Consider the following 15826-nt stretch of genomic DNA (forward strand, 5'->3'; position numbering starts at 1 on the left):
ACCAGGAGGAAGGTCCTGTGGTGAGAATAAGGAAGGTGTTTGGAGGAGGCCATGGGGAAGTAGCCCAGGGAGTTGTAGCTGTCATGCAGCTGTTCTAGGAGGCACTATAGACAGCCGCAGTCCACAGGGCCCTGGGCTGGAAACCCAGAGTAGAGGGCGGGCCTGGGTTCCTCCCAAACCTCCCACTTGATCTGGACTGTGGGCTCTTCCAGAGGGGAAGGGCTCTGGGCTGTTCCCCAACCCACCTGGTGAATCTCTGAGGCAGGAAAATCCGCCAATAAGCGCAGGACCCACCAAGATAGAGGAGGAACTTTGTCACAAAATGTATTGTGTTAATCACAAATTAGTTTGACTACTTTATAGACTATTACTTGTTTATAGAATAACAAGTGGAAAAAGGTCTACAGAGCAATCAATTTCTTCATCTCACAGAACTGTCCTTAAGGGTTTTCACCATTTAATCAAGAGTCTTTACAATTTAATCAAGGTATCTGTTCAGCAGAAATCCAGAATTCAGGAATCTTCAGTTCATGAGCTGCGGAGCCTAATTTTGATTCAGGAATCAAAACTGTCTGTTTTTGTTATCAACCATGAAACCTTGATTTCTGCCTTTACACTATCTGCAGATCTATCAAAGAAGATACTGTTACCTGTGTGATACTGTGAAGGAAGTGGTCTACAGGTGACAGAACTGTGACCTATATACATTTTGGAGGAGCACTTAGAGACACATTGACAGACATGACTATAATTGTCAGTTATGAGTAACAAACAGGTTTCTCTTGATGCTAACCAATGGCCCATGAATAGGCATTTATATGTTCTGAATAGTTAACTGTACCCATTACATCCTTAGTGTTGCCTGACGAAAGCTATATAAGCAACATGAATTAGGAGTTCATACATGATACCACAGCTAAGAGCTAGCTTTCGTATTTTTCTCTTCCTATGTTCTTTGCTACTCATTCACAATACACAAGAGTAAGGATCTCATCAGTATTTTCCTGATTATTAACACTTTGCCCATCAAGTGGAGGAACTGCTTTTCTAGTCTTAGTGTTTCTAGCTTGCTTATCCTGAATCTTCTTTCACTCATTGTCTTCACACAGTATGTGTACGCATGCTAATTTAACTAACACACATTTTGACCCATTAGAAGTGTTGGATTTCAAAAAGAGGTGATACAGTAAAGTCTTGATTTCCTACACAGGAAGGCTTTCTCTCTGCCATTCGTCTGTTGCATAATGGCAATTGATGAGATTTGGTCTGTTAATCACAATTCAACTTCTCACTTCAATAAAAGAACAGTGAAAATACCTAAGAAGCAGGTTGAACAAGTATTGTTTAATTTATGCAACACTACAAACAAATGAGTGAGAAACAAATGTCTTTCACCTGTCCATAATGTGTTTTTTGTGCCTCATTTCTGAGCCCTTTATTCTCATATCACTAGTGTTAAACCTTTTGATTAGTTTGTCCTTTGTCAACAATGTGGATGCATATCTGTGAAATCTCAACTTCTAATATCAATGCGCTGATCCCAGGAAATGATTTGTAGTCTGATTCATTCTTGTTATCCATTCACAAATTTATGCAGACAAAGAACCAATTTACAACATTCCAATCAAAAACATCCTCACTGTGGAGAAGCTTGAGGAGAGCGCCTTCAATAGGAAAAATGTGAGTCAGATGTAGCTTTTGAAATAATAGATTCATAATTCCTGAGAAGTTCTTGAAGAAATGACTACTGGTGATAACTTCATAAAGTAATCCCTCATCACTTTAGAATTAAATTCTCAATTTTTTTCTGCCCTGGGTCCCCAAACCAACATTTTTTGTCATTACTTCAATCCCACAATCCTCTGGGGTCATGAAACCATAGGTGTTCTTTGAGCAGGGGTGATGGAGAAGGGGGCTCTGGAGGGTTCTGATGCCTTTAATTTGTGAAGAAATTATGTTGCTGCCGCTGTGAGGTGATGCTGAAGGAAATAGGGGGATTTACATCTCCCCTTCCCTCCTCATCCACATGTTGCTCTGCTCCAAAGAAGTGCTGCTCAAAGATGGGGAGCAGCTGTATGAGCACCAGGGGCCACTGAGTCAAGGCAGCTGGTTCTTTACCTTTTTTAGCAGTGCTTCCTGGTATCAGGAAGTGGTGTAGCCAGGGAGCAGAGATGATGAGTGAAAAGTAGTATCAGTGTCCCAGGATGCTTGGTCAGATTAGAAATGGGGCAGCAGCAATAGAGAAAGGAGGAAGAAAGACCTCTCCTTCCCTCCACTTAATTCACTTCCTGTGGTTCCTTGTGGCTGTTGGGTTTCGGTGATTTTTTTACAGTGACCTCTGAGTTGATTTGAATATCTTCAGAGTTATTCAGTATGTTACTGAATAGAATTTTTGCAGAATAAAACACTTTCATCCACAGATGTTTCAAGTGATTTATGGAGAGAAGCCACTCTATATCCAGGCAAATAACTGTGTGGAAGCTAGTGAGTGGATAGAAGCTCTCTGCAGGGTAAGCAGGTGTAACCAGAAGAGACTGAGTGTTTATCATCCCTCCGCTTTTCTGAATGGGACCTGGCTTTGCTGCAAGGCCACCACTGAGAACACAAAGGGCTGCACTCCATGCACTGCGTAAGTTGCTTCTGAAGTAAAAAGCGTTCTATGATAAAATGAGTCATTGATTCCTTTTGCAACTTGCAGATGGTGTAAGCATTAATTTCATATTTTCTTTCACAAGTTAGCTGGATGCATCTCTCCTAGTTTAAAAAAAAAAAGTAACTATGCTTTATCAGTATCAGAGGGGTAGCCGTGTTAGTCTGAATCTGTAAAAAGCAACAGAGGGTCCTGTGGCACCTTTCAGACTAACAGAAGTACTGGGAGCATAAGCTTTCGTGGGTAAGAACCTCACTTCTTCAGATGCAAGATGCAAGTCGTCTTGCATCTGAAGAAGTGAGGTTCTTACCCACGAAAGCTTATGCTCCCAGTACTTCTGTTAGTCTCAAAGGTGCCACAGGACCCTCTGTTGCTTTTTACGCTTTATCAGTATAAAATATTTTATATTGTTAGGCATGTTATTTCATCTAATACCATTTCAAAATACAAGAAAAGGGCACTGTAGCATGTAAATTAGAAATGTTGTAAGTTTATTGATATCCCTCTACAGAATATATATTGTAGCTCAAGATTCCTCTAGTCTGGACATTGATTGTTAGATTACCTCACCCACCAATATTACAGAAGCAGTCGTTTTTAGAACCAAGTGGCTTCTTCACATATACTGTAAATATGGGAATGCATTGCAGTCCCTCTGCTGCTGCTACTGGCTTCTCTCAGCAGCTGTGCCACAGACCCTTTGGATGTTTCATGGCTGCTGTCTCTTCCCTCCCCACCCTGCAGTAATTGACAACCATCAGCCAGATCCTGTCATCCGATTAATCTGCTTTGCACACCTCTAGGAGGATGAACCCTTGAAGCTGGCTTAACCAGCTATACAGAGATATCCCTGTTCACCCTCTGGGCTCTGGTGCACAGAATGAGTGGAAGGCATGTTGAGGAAGGGGTGTAACCAGTATTGTTTATCTCTGGATGGTGCAACTGCTCCTTTTGGATTGTTAGCAGCTGTTGAAAATTAGAGCAAATTTGAGGCTTCTCTAGTTTGATCAGATTCAGGTTTCAAGTTAGGGTGCACAGATGTCAGAGAGCCACTGTCGCACCCTGCTAGCTAAGTTGAGCACTGTTTGCTGACTTGCAGCTGATGATTCAGCCCCAGGTCTGTCACTGTGCTGTTCAAGTTGTCCACTTTACCTTTTTATCTAGTATTCTACCAACCATTACTACAATAATTTTCTTTAAAACATACTGTACCTAAAGAAGAAATATGCAATGCAATCTTACAATTTTGTGTTTGTGACAAAAGTATTAGTTTGCTACCTAATTTTAAGCTGCTGTTTTAAAAAAAAAACAAAAAAAACAAAAAAAAACATACTTTTGCATTTCTAATACATTTATCTTTAATAACTTGATGGCTTGTATGCTACCCTCAATGTTTAATTCAATCAACACTATTAAATCATCTAGTCCAGTCCCACAGACCCATGGAAAATGATACCCTATAATAGTATTAACTGAAAAAGTATTATTATTTTAAAATATCTCAATTGATTAACACAGTAGGACTTCCACCAATTCAAATGAACATTACTTTTTAAAAATGTTTTCATCTCTTTATTCCTAAAAATACTCCATTATACTTCTTTAAATAATGCCTCTCCCTTCTAGTGTCTTCACCTTTCAAATATAGTAGGGACTATTAAAACTGGTCATTTATTCCCAGTGGTAACTAAATTTATTGCAACCTTGGAATTAATTTCAAATATACAGCAAATTCTGCTGTAAAAGTCCATTTTTAGTAACACTATACTGTCTTCTACTTTAATTTGTGTAAACTCATGTTTTTGCATCCATATAAGATTTATTAACTTGTTAAATTTTGAACACTAGTTTGAACATGTGAAGTTCTGTGAGTGACCGGCATTATAATTCTAAATGGCTAAATATATTGAAATTCATTCAGCTCTTTTTTGCATTCAAGCTCTCTAGGAGAGCTTGCAATATTTACTATCTATATCGTCACCTAACTTTTTTTTTTTTTTATTTTGGTTGTAGAGGTGTTCCTGCTGATATTCAAATTGAGATTGATGGGGATAGAGAAACCGAAAGAATTTACTCACTTTTTGCTATCAACATGCCTAAACTACAAAAGATGGAAGGTATCTGAATACTAATTCAATGGAGTTACAGTAGCATAAAATAATTGTAATGGCATGGAGAATAAGACTGATAGTGTCCTGTTAATGTTTTGTACTTTCATTTTAATTTTATATAAAATTGTACATACTTTCTACTAAATTTCTGATATTTCTGTATGATCAAATCATTCTCGTTCAGCAGTTTGAGGTACAGTCTCCCCTGAATGTCCACATGTAACTCCCATTAATGTGCTAATTGGATTGGTATGCAAATTAACGAGACTGTACAACAATTTACATGCAGTGAGCAAAGGGAATGCCACTTGGTCTTGTACTACTGCTCTTTTATTAGTGCTATGTAAAAGAATCCTTGGTGGCATGACTAAGATTCAAGAAAGAATCAGGTTTATGGCAGCATTACTGGTAGTCATCCTATTGTGGGGACCCCAGTAAGTAGAATTAATGTTAGACCCATTGAGGATGAACTTACAAAGCTAAACCCAAGTTGTTCACCATATCCAATTAATACCATTTTTCCTCCTTTGCTTGTCCATTTTATGTTTGTTAAAATTAACTCCATATCTGAAAACTTTGAAAAACCTATCTGATAAATGAGATGAGTTAGCTCTGTTTACTCAAAGTAGAAAACTCTATAACCTTTTATTTGTGGTGATATTTGTAGAGGCTTGTGGAAGTATTGCAGTCTATCAAGGTCCACAGAAAGAACTAGACGACTATTCTAATTTCACAATTGAGGACTCTGTAGCAACTTTTCAAACTCTTCAACAAATAATAGCCATAGTAGAAAAGCTGAATGAGCCTCATGAAAAATATCGGAAGAAAAGATCATCAAGTGCTAAATACGGCAGTGAGTAAGTATCCTCTGTATTTCCGGCCGCCTTGTATGTACATATGGGGAAAAAAGGATGGGTGGTGGGGGCTTTGAAGGGGTAGGAGTGTCTGAACATCTTCTGATGATAGCTGTTGAGTGTAAACCTGTCAGGGCAGGGATTCTTTTCTTCAATGTTTGTACAGTGTGCAACACAATGGGGGCCCTAAACCCAACTGGACATTTGGGAACTATCTTAATGTAAAAGTTTATTACTACTACTGTTAATACATAAATCAGGTATTTAGACAAGCTGATTCACCACCAAATTATCATGGCACTTCATGGGGCATAATACTATTCCCCACAAGTATTGCTTCTGAAACAGGATTCCCAGGGAACCAAGTCAGCAAATACTAACACTACTAAAAGTACTGCAACGGTGACTGGTGTGAACACCTGTCAGTTTGACATCCCATTGGCCATGGTAAAAAGTGGGTTATATCAGCAGTCAGGCTAGTCTAGAACTTCAGACTATAGTGAATACTCATACTTTGTTGGTCATGGGGTTTTCTCTCCTTTGTGTAAGGAAGACCCAAATTGTAAGAGGAGGAGACCTCTTAACAGTTCCTATTTGCTCAGTGATTTGAACAGGTCTGTTTCGGGCCAATGTTGCTTTTGTGTGATAGCACATCAGGATTTGAGCTAACAATGAGACTACCCAACATGCACCAAAAATTATGCGGAAAGTATAGCTTTACATTTTAAAACAAACTGAAAGTTAAATTATATGATTATTAGAAGCCAACTATCTTTCCATCAAAAATACTTATATGCGGTTTTATTTTCCAGAGAAAACCCAATTGTTGGAAAAGTTTCCTAACGAAAATAAACTGTGGCTTATGTGGATTCAGAAGAAACTGGAAGTGTGTGTTTTTACGTGGTTTTTTTTATATATATTTTTTTAATTCATGGTGTACACTTGTCCAAAGTATTTAAGAATGAACAGAAATGCTACCTGTGTTCACAATCTATTTAATATTTAATAGAGAAAAGTATCTGGGAAACTGATCGTGAGGTTTATTCCTATTTTGATGAAGAACTTGAAGCTCCATGTTCTTGAAGTATCAGATGTGAGCAAATCTAAATATTTCTGCAATTGCTTTTTTTTTTTCTTCTTGGAACTTCCTAAAGGAATAAGCTTTCTAAAGGAGGAAAATCAACACCAATTATTTACTGGATTACACCTCTCAATATACTGGACTCACATTTAATCCACCATCCGTGCCTGCTGTGCCGAAAGTCTTGCAGTGGAAATCCCAACATATGATGACTCAATAGGATCTGAACCTTCACATTCAGTGCACGACTTCTTTCTCTTCCTTTGTCAAACTATTAATTTTATCAGGACTCCAAGGTAACTTTAACTGAAGTTTTATAAAATTATGCAGTGTGTTGTGTACTGCAGACACCAATGTTGGTTATATTTTTATTTTAAAAAAATTACTGAAGAAGGAGAAATCAGGGAATCTGTTGTTAGATTGTACCTCTTGTTTACATTTGGGGTGAGCAGTGGATGGAGTGACATAAGACCACAGTCTGTTTTTCTTTTGTAAAAAATCAGGTACTAATTTTTCTTGGTTGCTTTTTTTTTTTTTTTTTTAATGCAGATTAGCAACACTTTTTGGAAGCTATCTTTCCTGCAAATGAGAAGAATGCAAATGTGACAATGCTGTGGTTGGATACTGTTCACTTTACATCTTTGCATCTAAGATTTTTTTGAAAATAAAAAATTGGCACATTTAGGTCCAGCTCACCTCTCATTACAGCTATATTAAATAATCTCTCTAGAATAATCACTCCAAGCACTTTAGATATCTGGACTGTGCCAGATTATATTTTTAGATACTTTGTAGTATCTAATCTTTATGATCAGTTGAATGATCAGTGCTATTATGTGTTTAAAACAATGCTTTATGACCATTTTTAATTTCTAGTTATGTGGGTGGGGTTATTTGTCGGATCAAACAAATTTGAACTGGCATTCTTGACTTCAGAAAGTTTTGATTCTTGCTCTCTTCCTCTGAGAATTAGTTTTTTGTGTTGAAAACCATATCTGTACATAATCAGTAGAAGCAAGGTAACACTTCGGAGAAGAGAAGGCTAAACTTTCCTTCACCAGTATTAAATATTATGGTATACATGGTAAGTACCAGTAAAATAAAATACACTGTGTACAGGTAGTACTTCATTTTTGTAACATTTGCTGTTTTTTAGAATCATGATTTGCCCCAGTCAGAGTTGAGAATGTAATTCATCAGTACAAATATAGATCCACAATGTTTACAAAACTATAACTGTTTAAAATACTATTGTAGGATGCCTTCTTCTCCGAAAATCCAGACTAGTCAGTACCACAGGATTGAAATCACTGTTGAAATTAAGGTAACTTTTCTATTAGAACAATCACTTTTTAATATTAAAGCAACTGATTGAAATCACTTAGGATTTGATACCAATATCTTCAACATCACAATCATTTATTACTACTTGCCATTTTACCAACAAGTATAGTCCTTTTTGTTTTTGCATTCCTTTAAGAATATATCCAATAGTAAAGTAATTTTACTTGCCCTAAATTTCAGTTAGAAAAAAATAAATTTATTGTTGACACCCAGCAATGTATTCTGTCAAGGTCAATTTGACCTAGTTTATTTGCCAAAGAAACAAGGTTTGCCAGATTTGAACAGCACTAATAAGTGTTAGAATTAAGTTTTGCTATTTATTGTGACCAGTCTTATTACAAAATGTGCTTGTGTGTCTGTTTCTTGAAACCTGTTTCTGTCACTTAACAGCAAAGTTACATGTATAACAAGTTTAAATCTTACAATAATATAAGGGGGGGGATTTTGAAAATGCACTTTTCATTTGCTTTGATGGTACTAGACTATATAGAAAAGGACAGCTAGGCCTCTAAGACCTGAGGCCTTTAAAATGTAATTTGTCATTTTATAGTATGTTTAAAAACGCAGTAGGTACTCTAGAATTAAATTAGGTACAAATAAGATGATTAATATTAAAGTTGCTTTCACTTTGATTAGCCTAGACATTAAAACATTGCTCAGTAATTAGTTTTACTTTGACTGTAAATTCTTTTTTAATGTAGTTTTAATTTGTATAAGGATGATGTATTGTTGAAAATGTATTTTTATTTAAATTTATTTTCTTATAAAATATTAAAAACTTTTGTAACATTGCTTGAGAACAACTCACAAATAAATGATGACAAATTGATCTGGGCTATGTATTTTCTGTGAGGCCTGGTTTTCTTAAAAATTGTTGGTAGCTTAATTGCATAGTGAAGTAGAACCATTTGCTACAATCTTTCTTCCATCTTACAGAAACAGCATGAAGTGAAATTCAGTAATCCTGTATGGTTACCTCATACATTCAATTACTTTCTGATTTAGGACAGCTAGGTGGAGAGAAAAGCACTATTAATAGAAGGTCCCTTAGCATAACAATTTGCACAGGAGGGTAGCAATGTGGTCAATCTTGAAAGGAGTACCCTATTAAATTGGTGAGTGGCCTGATGCATTTAAGGATATTTGGGTGTCTTTGTCATTGTATGACATGCTCATTGTGATTAGCATTTCAATGTGTCTGTCACTTGCTGTCCTAAAGATGAGTGCTAAATAAGCACCAGTATCTTCTCTGTTGTAACTCAAATAGGTTTGAATTGGGTACACAATCTAAAAATCTAACTGCTCGTCCCATTTGTGCTTCAAAGGTGCAGTGGAACATAAATTCTTATTTTATCCAGCCCCTAAAGTAAATCCAAAACCACTGGAGCCATGTGAAAGTTTTCATTCAAATAGTGATTTATCCTATCAGTCGCCATTCAGCGTAAAATGAGTATTTCACTAGAGCCAGTGTTCTGCCTGTCTTCTGTTTTCATGAAGTTAACACGAGAAAGCTTGTAGGAGCTATTGGTCACTTGGAACTCTCTGTAAACTTCAAAAATGTTTTATCAGAAGGCTGACTTCTCTAGCAGAAAAGGCCTCATTAGTATTCGTGATAGCCTAGGACACAGGATGTGGGTTTCCATTCATGCAGTAACTCAGTGGTTCCCAAACTTTAACAACCTGTGAACCCCTTTCACTAAAATGTTAAGTCTCGCGAACCCCCTCCTGAAAATGAATATTTCCAGGGATTTTCTCCTTTACCTGATGTCAAGGCTCCTTCCCCACTCTGAACTTTAGGGTACAGATGTGGGGACCTGCATGAAAACTTCTAAGCTTAACTACCAGCTTAGATCTGGTCTGCTGTCACCACTCCCAATGTGCTAATTCCCTTCCCTGTGTAGCCTTGGGAGACTCTTCACCAATTCCTTGGTGAATACAGATCCAACCCCCTTGGAACTAAAAACAAGGAAAAATCAATCAGGTATTAAGAAAAAGGCTTTTAATTAAAGAAAAGAAAGGTAAAAGAAAACCCTCTGGGAGAGATTAGCATACCAGCTACTCTCACAGACAACAGGTTCCAAACAGAGGATGTTCCCCTGGGCAAACCCTTAGTTACACCAAAAAAAAAAATACTCAAATACCCAATTTGATTATTCCTCTAATTGCACAAGACAGCCTCTTGGGTAGGGTTATCTGCTGCTTCTGCCAGGCTCGCTGGTGCCCTCTGGTGTTGGAGTTGTAGACAGGCTTGCAAACGCTGTACTCGGTGCTGGCAATGGTTCTGGTGCTGGTTGTGTTGCCAGTTCCGGTTCTGGGACTGGCTTTGGCTGGATCTCTGGGATTGGATCCACTACGGCTGTTGCAGTCATTGGCAGGGGATCTGGTTCCACCACATTCGTCTGGGTCTCTGGTAACACAGACGGGGCCCTGGTGGACGGCTCAGGAACAGGGATGGGGGTGAAAGCTTGCTTAGCCTGGCTGCGGGTGACTATTCCCACTCTCTTGGCTAGCTTCACCTGGTTGGCCAAGTCTTCCCCTAGCAGCATGGGAATGGGATAATTGTCATAGACTGCAAAAGTCCACATTTCTGACCAGCCCTTGTACTGGACGTGTAACTTGGTTGTAGGCAAGGTTAGAGTGTGACATGAAGGGTTGAATTGTCACCGGAGCCTCCGGGTTGATGAGTTTGGGGTCCACTAGGGATTGGTGGATAGTCACTTGTGCCCCAATGTCCCTCCACGCGATAACCTTCTTTCCGCCCACTCTCAAGGTTTCCCTTCGCTCCCAGGGTATGAGAGAGGCATCTGGGCCTGGGGATTTTGGTGTGATTGTGGTGTAATGAACTGTAATCGGTTGGGGTTCTTGGGGCAGTGGGCCTTTTATATGTCCCAGTTCATTACATTTAAAACATTGCCCTGCTAAGGTATCACCGGGGCGATGTTGGTTGGTGGAGACTGATGTGGTGGGGTGAGAAGGCGTCTGGGGTTTCCCTTGGGATGTAGGTGGAGCCTTGGGTTGTCCTAGGTGGTAAGGTTTTGTTTCGGGTTGCCCCTTCTGATATTCGCTCCAACTGCTACTAGCTTTTTTCTTTTCTGCCACCTCCACCCATTTGGCTCCAATCTCCCCCGCCTCGGTTACAGTTTTTTGGGCTTCCCATCTAGGATGTACCTTTCTATTTCCTCAGGAACACCCTCTAAAAACTGCTCCATTTGCATTAGAAAGGGCAACTCTTCTGTAGATTTAACATTTGCTCCTGATATCCAGGCATCCCAATTTTTCCCAATGTGGTAGGCATGTCGGGTAAATGACACGTCTGGTTTCCACCTTAGGGCCCTGAACCGCCGACGGGCATGCTCGGGTGTTAGCCCCATTCTGATTCTGGCCTTGTTTTTAAAAAGTTCATAACTGTTCATGTGTTCCTTAGGCATTTCAGCCATCACCTCTGCTAAGGGTCCACTGAACTGCGGCCTCAGCTCTACCATGTACTGGTCTGTAGTGATGTTGTATCCAAGGCAGGCCCTTTCAAAATCATCGCCTGCCTTGTAGATGGGGAATTTTCTGGGATGGGAAGCGGTACCTGGAGAGGGGTTGCTAGGGTTGGCTGGATTATTCTGCCTAGCCCTTGCTAATTCCAGTTCATGCTTCCTCTCTTTTTCCCTCTCCTCCATCTCCTTTTTGTTTTTGCTCCATCTCTTTTTCTTTCAGCTCCATCTCCTTTTGCCTCAGCTCCATCTTTTTGTTTTTCCTCCATAGCTCTTTTGTGGGCATCCTCTTTGGCTTTTTCTTCTTTTTCCCTTTCGTCCATAGCTCTTTTGTGTGCAGCCTCAGCCCTGGCCATCTGTCTGTCATGTTCCTTTTCATTCTCCTCAGCCTGGAATTTGGCTAATTCTAGGTCTTGTTGCAAAGTTTGTTTGTTTTTTTTTCTTTGCCTGACATTTTCCCCCAGTCTACTTTAGCTATCTGGGGGTGGGGGCGGACAGCTTGGAATTTTTGGTTACTGTAATGTGACACTTAAAAGAAAAAAAAAAAAAAAAAAAAAAGGCTTTTGTGACTTGTCTTGGCAATGTTAATGACCCTCCAGTGCTCACAGCTGGAGCTTCCCTCCTAACAAAAAGCCCTCTGTTAGAAGCTCTTATCTGTTTGCCTTCAGGGTATCTCTCCTTCACTGCTTCCCCAGCATCTCAAAGGAGGAGAAAAAAATCTGGCTTTTGGTTCCTAAAAAAAATCCCTCACTGCTGCTCACCATGTCAAGGCTCCTTCCCCACTCTGAACTTTAGGGTACAGATGTGGTGGCCTGCATGAAAACTTCTAAGCTTAACTACCAGCTTAGATCTGGTCCGCTGCCACCACTCCCAATGTGCTAATTCCCTTCCCTGGGTAGCCTTGGGAGACTCTTCACCAATTCCCTGGTGAATACAGATCCAAATCCCTTGGATCTTAAAACAAGGAGAAATTAACCATCCCCCCTCCTTTCTCCCACCAACTCCTGGTGGATCCAGATCCAACCCCCTTGGATCTAAAAATAAGGAAAAATCAATCAGGTATTAAGAAAAAGGCTTTTAATTAAAGAAAAGAAAGGTAAAAGAAAACCCTCTGGGAGAGATTAGCATACCAGCTACTCTCACAGACAACAGGTTCCAAACAGAGGATGTTCCCCTGGGCAAACCCTTAGTTACACACAAAAAAAAATACCCAAATACCCAATTTGACTATTCCTCTAATTGCACAAGACGGGTTACAAAAAAATAAACATAAACCTATTTATTTCCTTCACTAATACTCACTACTTAATAAGAGGCTGAATTCTGGAGCTTTCCCACTCTGGTCCAAAGTGAAACTCAACAGACAAAGGGAACTTTTCTCCTTCCCTTTGAACCATCTTGTCCTCCCATTGGTTCCTCTGGTCAGGTGTCAGCTAGGCTAGGTGAACTTCTTAACCCTTTACAGGTAAAAGAGGCATTAACCTTTAACTATCTGTTTATGACACCTGAGTATAAATTTATAAAAGCAGTGATCTTGGAAATATAAAATTTGTTTTTTATGACATGCTTATTACATACTGTTTATTATTACAGTATTTTTATTACATTATGAAAATGGCAACACTCTTCCAAGATCTCATTTTCATAGCTTGTATCACTTTGAATAAGTCTGTTATAAGACAAGGCTCCTATGTTTCATCAAGGAGTATCAGATGTGAAACAACATGAAGGTATTTAAGAAGCCAACTCAGAGTTCCTCCTACGCAAGCATTCAGGTCTTGAGCAGTCCAGGCAAGCAACGCACATTACAACAAAGCTTAAACTTGTTCTTCATAATAATTTTAAAAACAATACGAGCTGCCTACTTAATTTTAAAAAAAGCAAAAAATATCCACTTCCCTTTCCATTTCTTATAAGGAGTCTTGAAGTTTAAATCTCCTTAGTGGGATAGATGTGCTTGCTTTGATCTGCTTAGCTCTTGAAAGTCCAGGGGCTCCAGGCTGCTGGCCCCATGTTGCTTGGGGTCCCTAGCAACAGCTCTGTCTGCCATTAGGGAATTTTTTTCCAAGAACCCCCCGTAACCCCAGGGGCTTCACGAACCCCAGTTTGGGAACCACTGCAGTAACTAAAGCCTAGTCCACATCCCCACACAATGCAATTCTGTAGATCACACTGCACTGTAAAACCAGCCAACATTTGGATTATGGAGCATTTCTCACTTCGTTCAGTTAGCAGCATTCATTGTCAGTTACAGAAATAATAGGCTCAACATAGGAAAAGTTTCTTATTACAGTACTCAAGAAAGATGTTTAAATTTGTTGTGGCAGTTATTGTATCTTTTCTTCAGACCAGAATCTCCCACAATTCTGATATCTGGAATATTCCCCCCTCCTGTCTGCAGTTCCTGGGGGAAGTTCAAAGCTGTAGCACTGCCCATGCTACTCATGCTCCCTTCTCTGCCCTGCTACCTGATCTTCTGCCTCTGTGGCAGCAGTCAAGTGGCAGTTCGCTTTGCTCTTGACTTTTCTTTGCCAGCTTATTATTTTACCCATTTTTTTTTTTTTTTTTTTTTTTTAGGCAATAGCAAGCAGCTTTTCTTTCTTTTCCCTTCTGGATTGAGGTAATGAGCAGTGTGGTGGTCTCAGCCACTTGGAGCCACCACTGCAGCAGTTTCCTACCAGACTCTGTACCTCCCCCAGCCAGCATCGTGGAATTGTCTTGCAAACACTCAGCTGAATCCAAGCAGTGTTGTATCTCTGAGGCAGCTTTCATGGGCAGGGGCAGCAAGTTGTATGGGCCCATGGTGCATGGGCTCCAGCAAATTCAGGGCCCGGGGCGGGCCCGCTCCACCAATGTTCAGGGCTGGGTCTCTCCCCCGTCCCCACTTGCTGCCTCTACGTGCCTCCCCTAGTGCCCCTGCCCTGGGCTAGGGTGGCCAGGTGGCTACCCCTGCAGCTGCGCTCCCTTGCCGGCCACTGCCAGCTACAAAGGAGCGGTACTGGGGGCAGGTTGAGATGGCTGCTGCACCTGAGGAGGGGAGGAGGTGCATGGCAGCCCGCCCCCAGCAGTCAACTCCAAAGGGGGCTTATCCTGGCTGGACCTCCTGACCAACAGCCTGGGGGAGGGGGGCTTAGGTGAGTGTCATGCTGGAATGGCCAGCCCGCTGCCCCCCTTACCCCTCCCTGGAACTTGCTGCCGGTGGCGAGAGGGTGGGGGAGTCCTCTCTGGCCCCTCCGTCCACGCCCTGAGACAGTCTGCTTGCTGCATCCCAAGCCCCCTCCTAGAGCCCACACCCAAACTCCCAGAGCCTGCACCCCAAACCCCCTCCTGCACCCAAACTCCCTCCCCGAGCCTTAGGCAGGTTGGGGGTGGGGGGGAGTTGGACCCATTCTGGGCACCACCAAAAATTATACAAACCTGCTGCCCCTGTTCCTGGGCTCTTTGGAGAGTGAATTGTGCCCTGCCTGTTCTCAGACAGCTGATCCTTTCACTGCTAGGACATGGGGCTCTGAGGCAGGCAGGCATATTTTGTTCCACCCTAAGAAGCAGTGACTCAAACATGGAAAAGGCCATGGAGATGCAAACTGTAATGGGAAGAAGAGGACTTTCAGCTAGCCAGCCCAGGCATAAGTCCTCAAGGCAGAACAGGATGAGAAAGGAAAAACCCTTTAGGGGCTCCAGGACCCCTAAGTTCCCTAGGAAGAAATCATGACTTATGCTCAGCTCCTCTTCCTCACAGCTTGCATCAGGGAACTCCAGCAATGAAATCCCATTTCCCAGCGAGGTGGGAGTGTGACTCCAAGGGGTAGGAGACCTATCCAGAGGGTTTAACATATTGCATAAACCATGCTGCACAAGACCACGACCCAGCCACAGCTGAGCTGCAATGCATCCCAACAGAGCAAAAAGGAAAGGAAAAACTAAATCTATTTCTCGACATTTTTGACACCAGATAGATTTTTTGCTGTCTTCCTAAACTGCCAGGGAGATCTCAGGCTGGTGCTGCTCGACAGACCAATTATTGAGAAACTCTGCTATAAATAATCTAAAAGATGTGTGTCCCCTGACTCAGACATCTCCTCTACTGAGGAAGGAGAGCTCTCAAATTCAGGCTCTGAGAAGGGCATGGAAAAAATGCACAAACAGTTTCCCCCCTGCCGTGAAATCTTTGAAATCCATGTGCTAAAAGGTTGCATCTACAATTCATATCCAGCCTGAGCAGTCACTAGAAGACAAGCCTTAAGGTAAATTCCTGTCTTCTAAATCCTCACTACTGCCTGACTTCTAAATTTGTCCCTGAGATA

General features: G+C 40.9%; 1 protein-coding gene across 4 annotated transcripts in view; it reads left to right on the forward strand.

Annotated features, from left to right (window-relative positions):
• RASA2 (RAS p21 protein activator 2) overlaps positions 1–8869 on the forward strand; it is a 102797-nt gene extending 93928 nt beyond the window's left edge. For 3 of the 4 annotated variants that reach the window (XM_054040498.1, XM_054040499.1, XM_054040500.1), the window contains 5 exons: positions 1598–1680; positions 2421–2629; positions 4664–4767; positions 5429–5618; positions 6428–8869. In XM_054040498.1, the coding sequence (XP_053896473.1) occupies positions 1598–1680; positions 2421–2629; positions 4664–4767; positions 5429–5618; positions 6428–6458 (617 nt within the window). In that variant the 3' untranslated portion in view covers positions 6459–8869. The remainder of the gene's footprint in view (positions 1–1597; positions 1681–2420; positions 2630–4663; positions 4768–5428; positions 5619–6427) is intronic. The other variant, XR_008446299.1, reaches the window with a different exon arrangement.
• Positions 8870–15826: the final 6957 nt, after the last annotated feature.

The sequence above is a fragment of the Malaclemys terrapin genome, chromosome 9, assembly GCF_027887155.1.
Source record: "Malaclemys terrapin pileata isolate rMalTer1 chromosome 9, rMalTer1.hap1, whole genome shotgun sequence".
Classification (NCBI taxonomy): domain Eukaryota; kingdom Metazoa; phylum Chordata; order Testudines; family Emydidae; genus Malaclemys; species Malaclemys terrapin.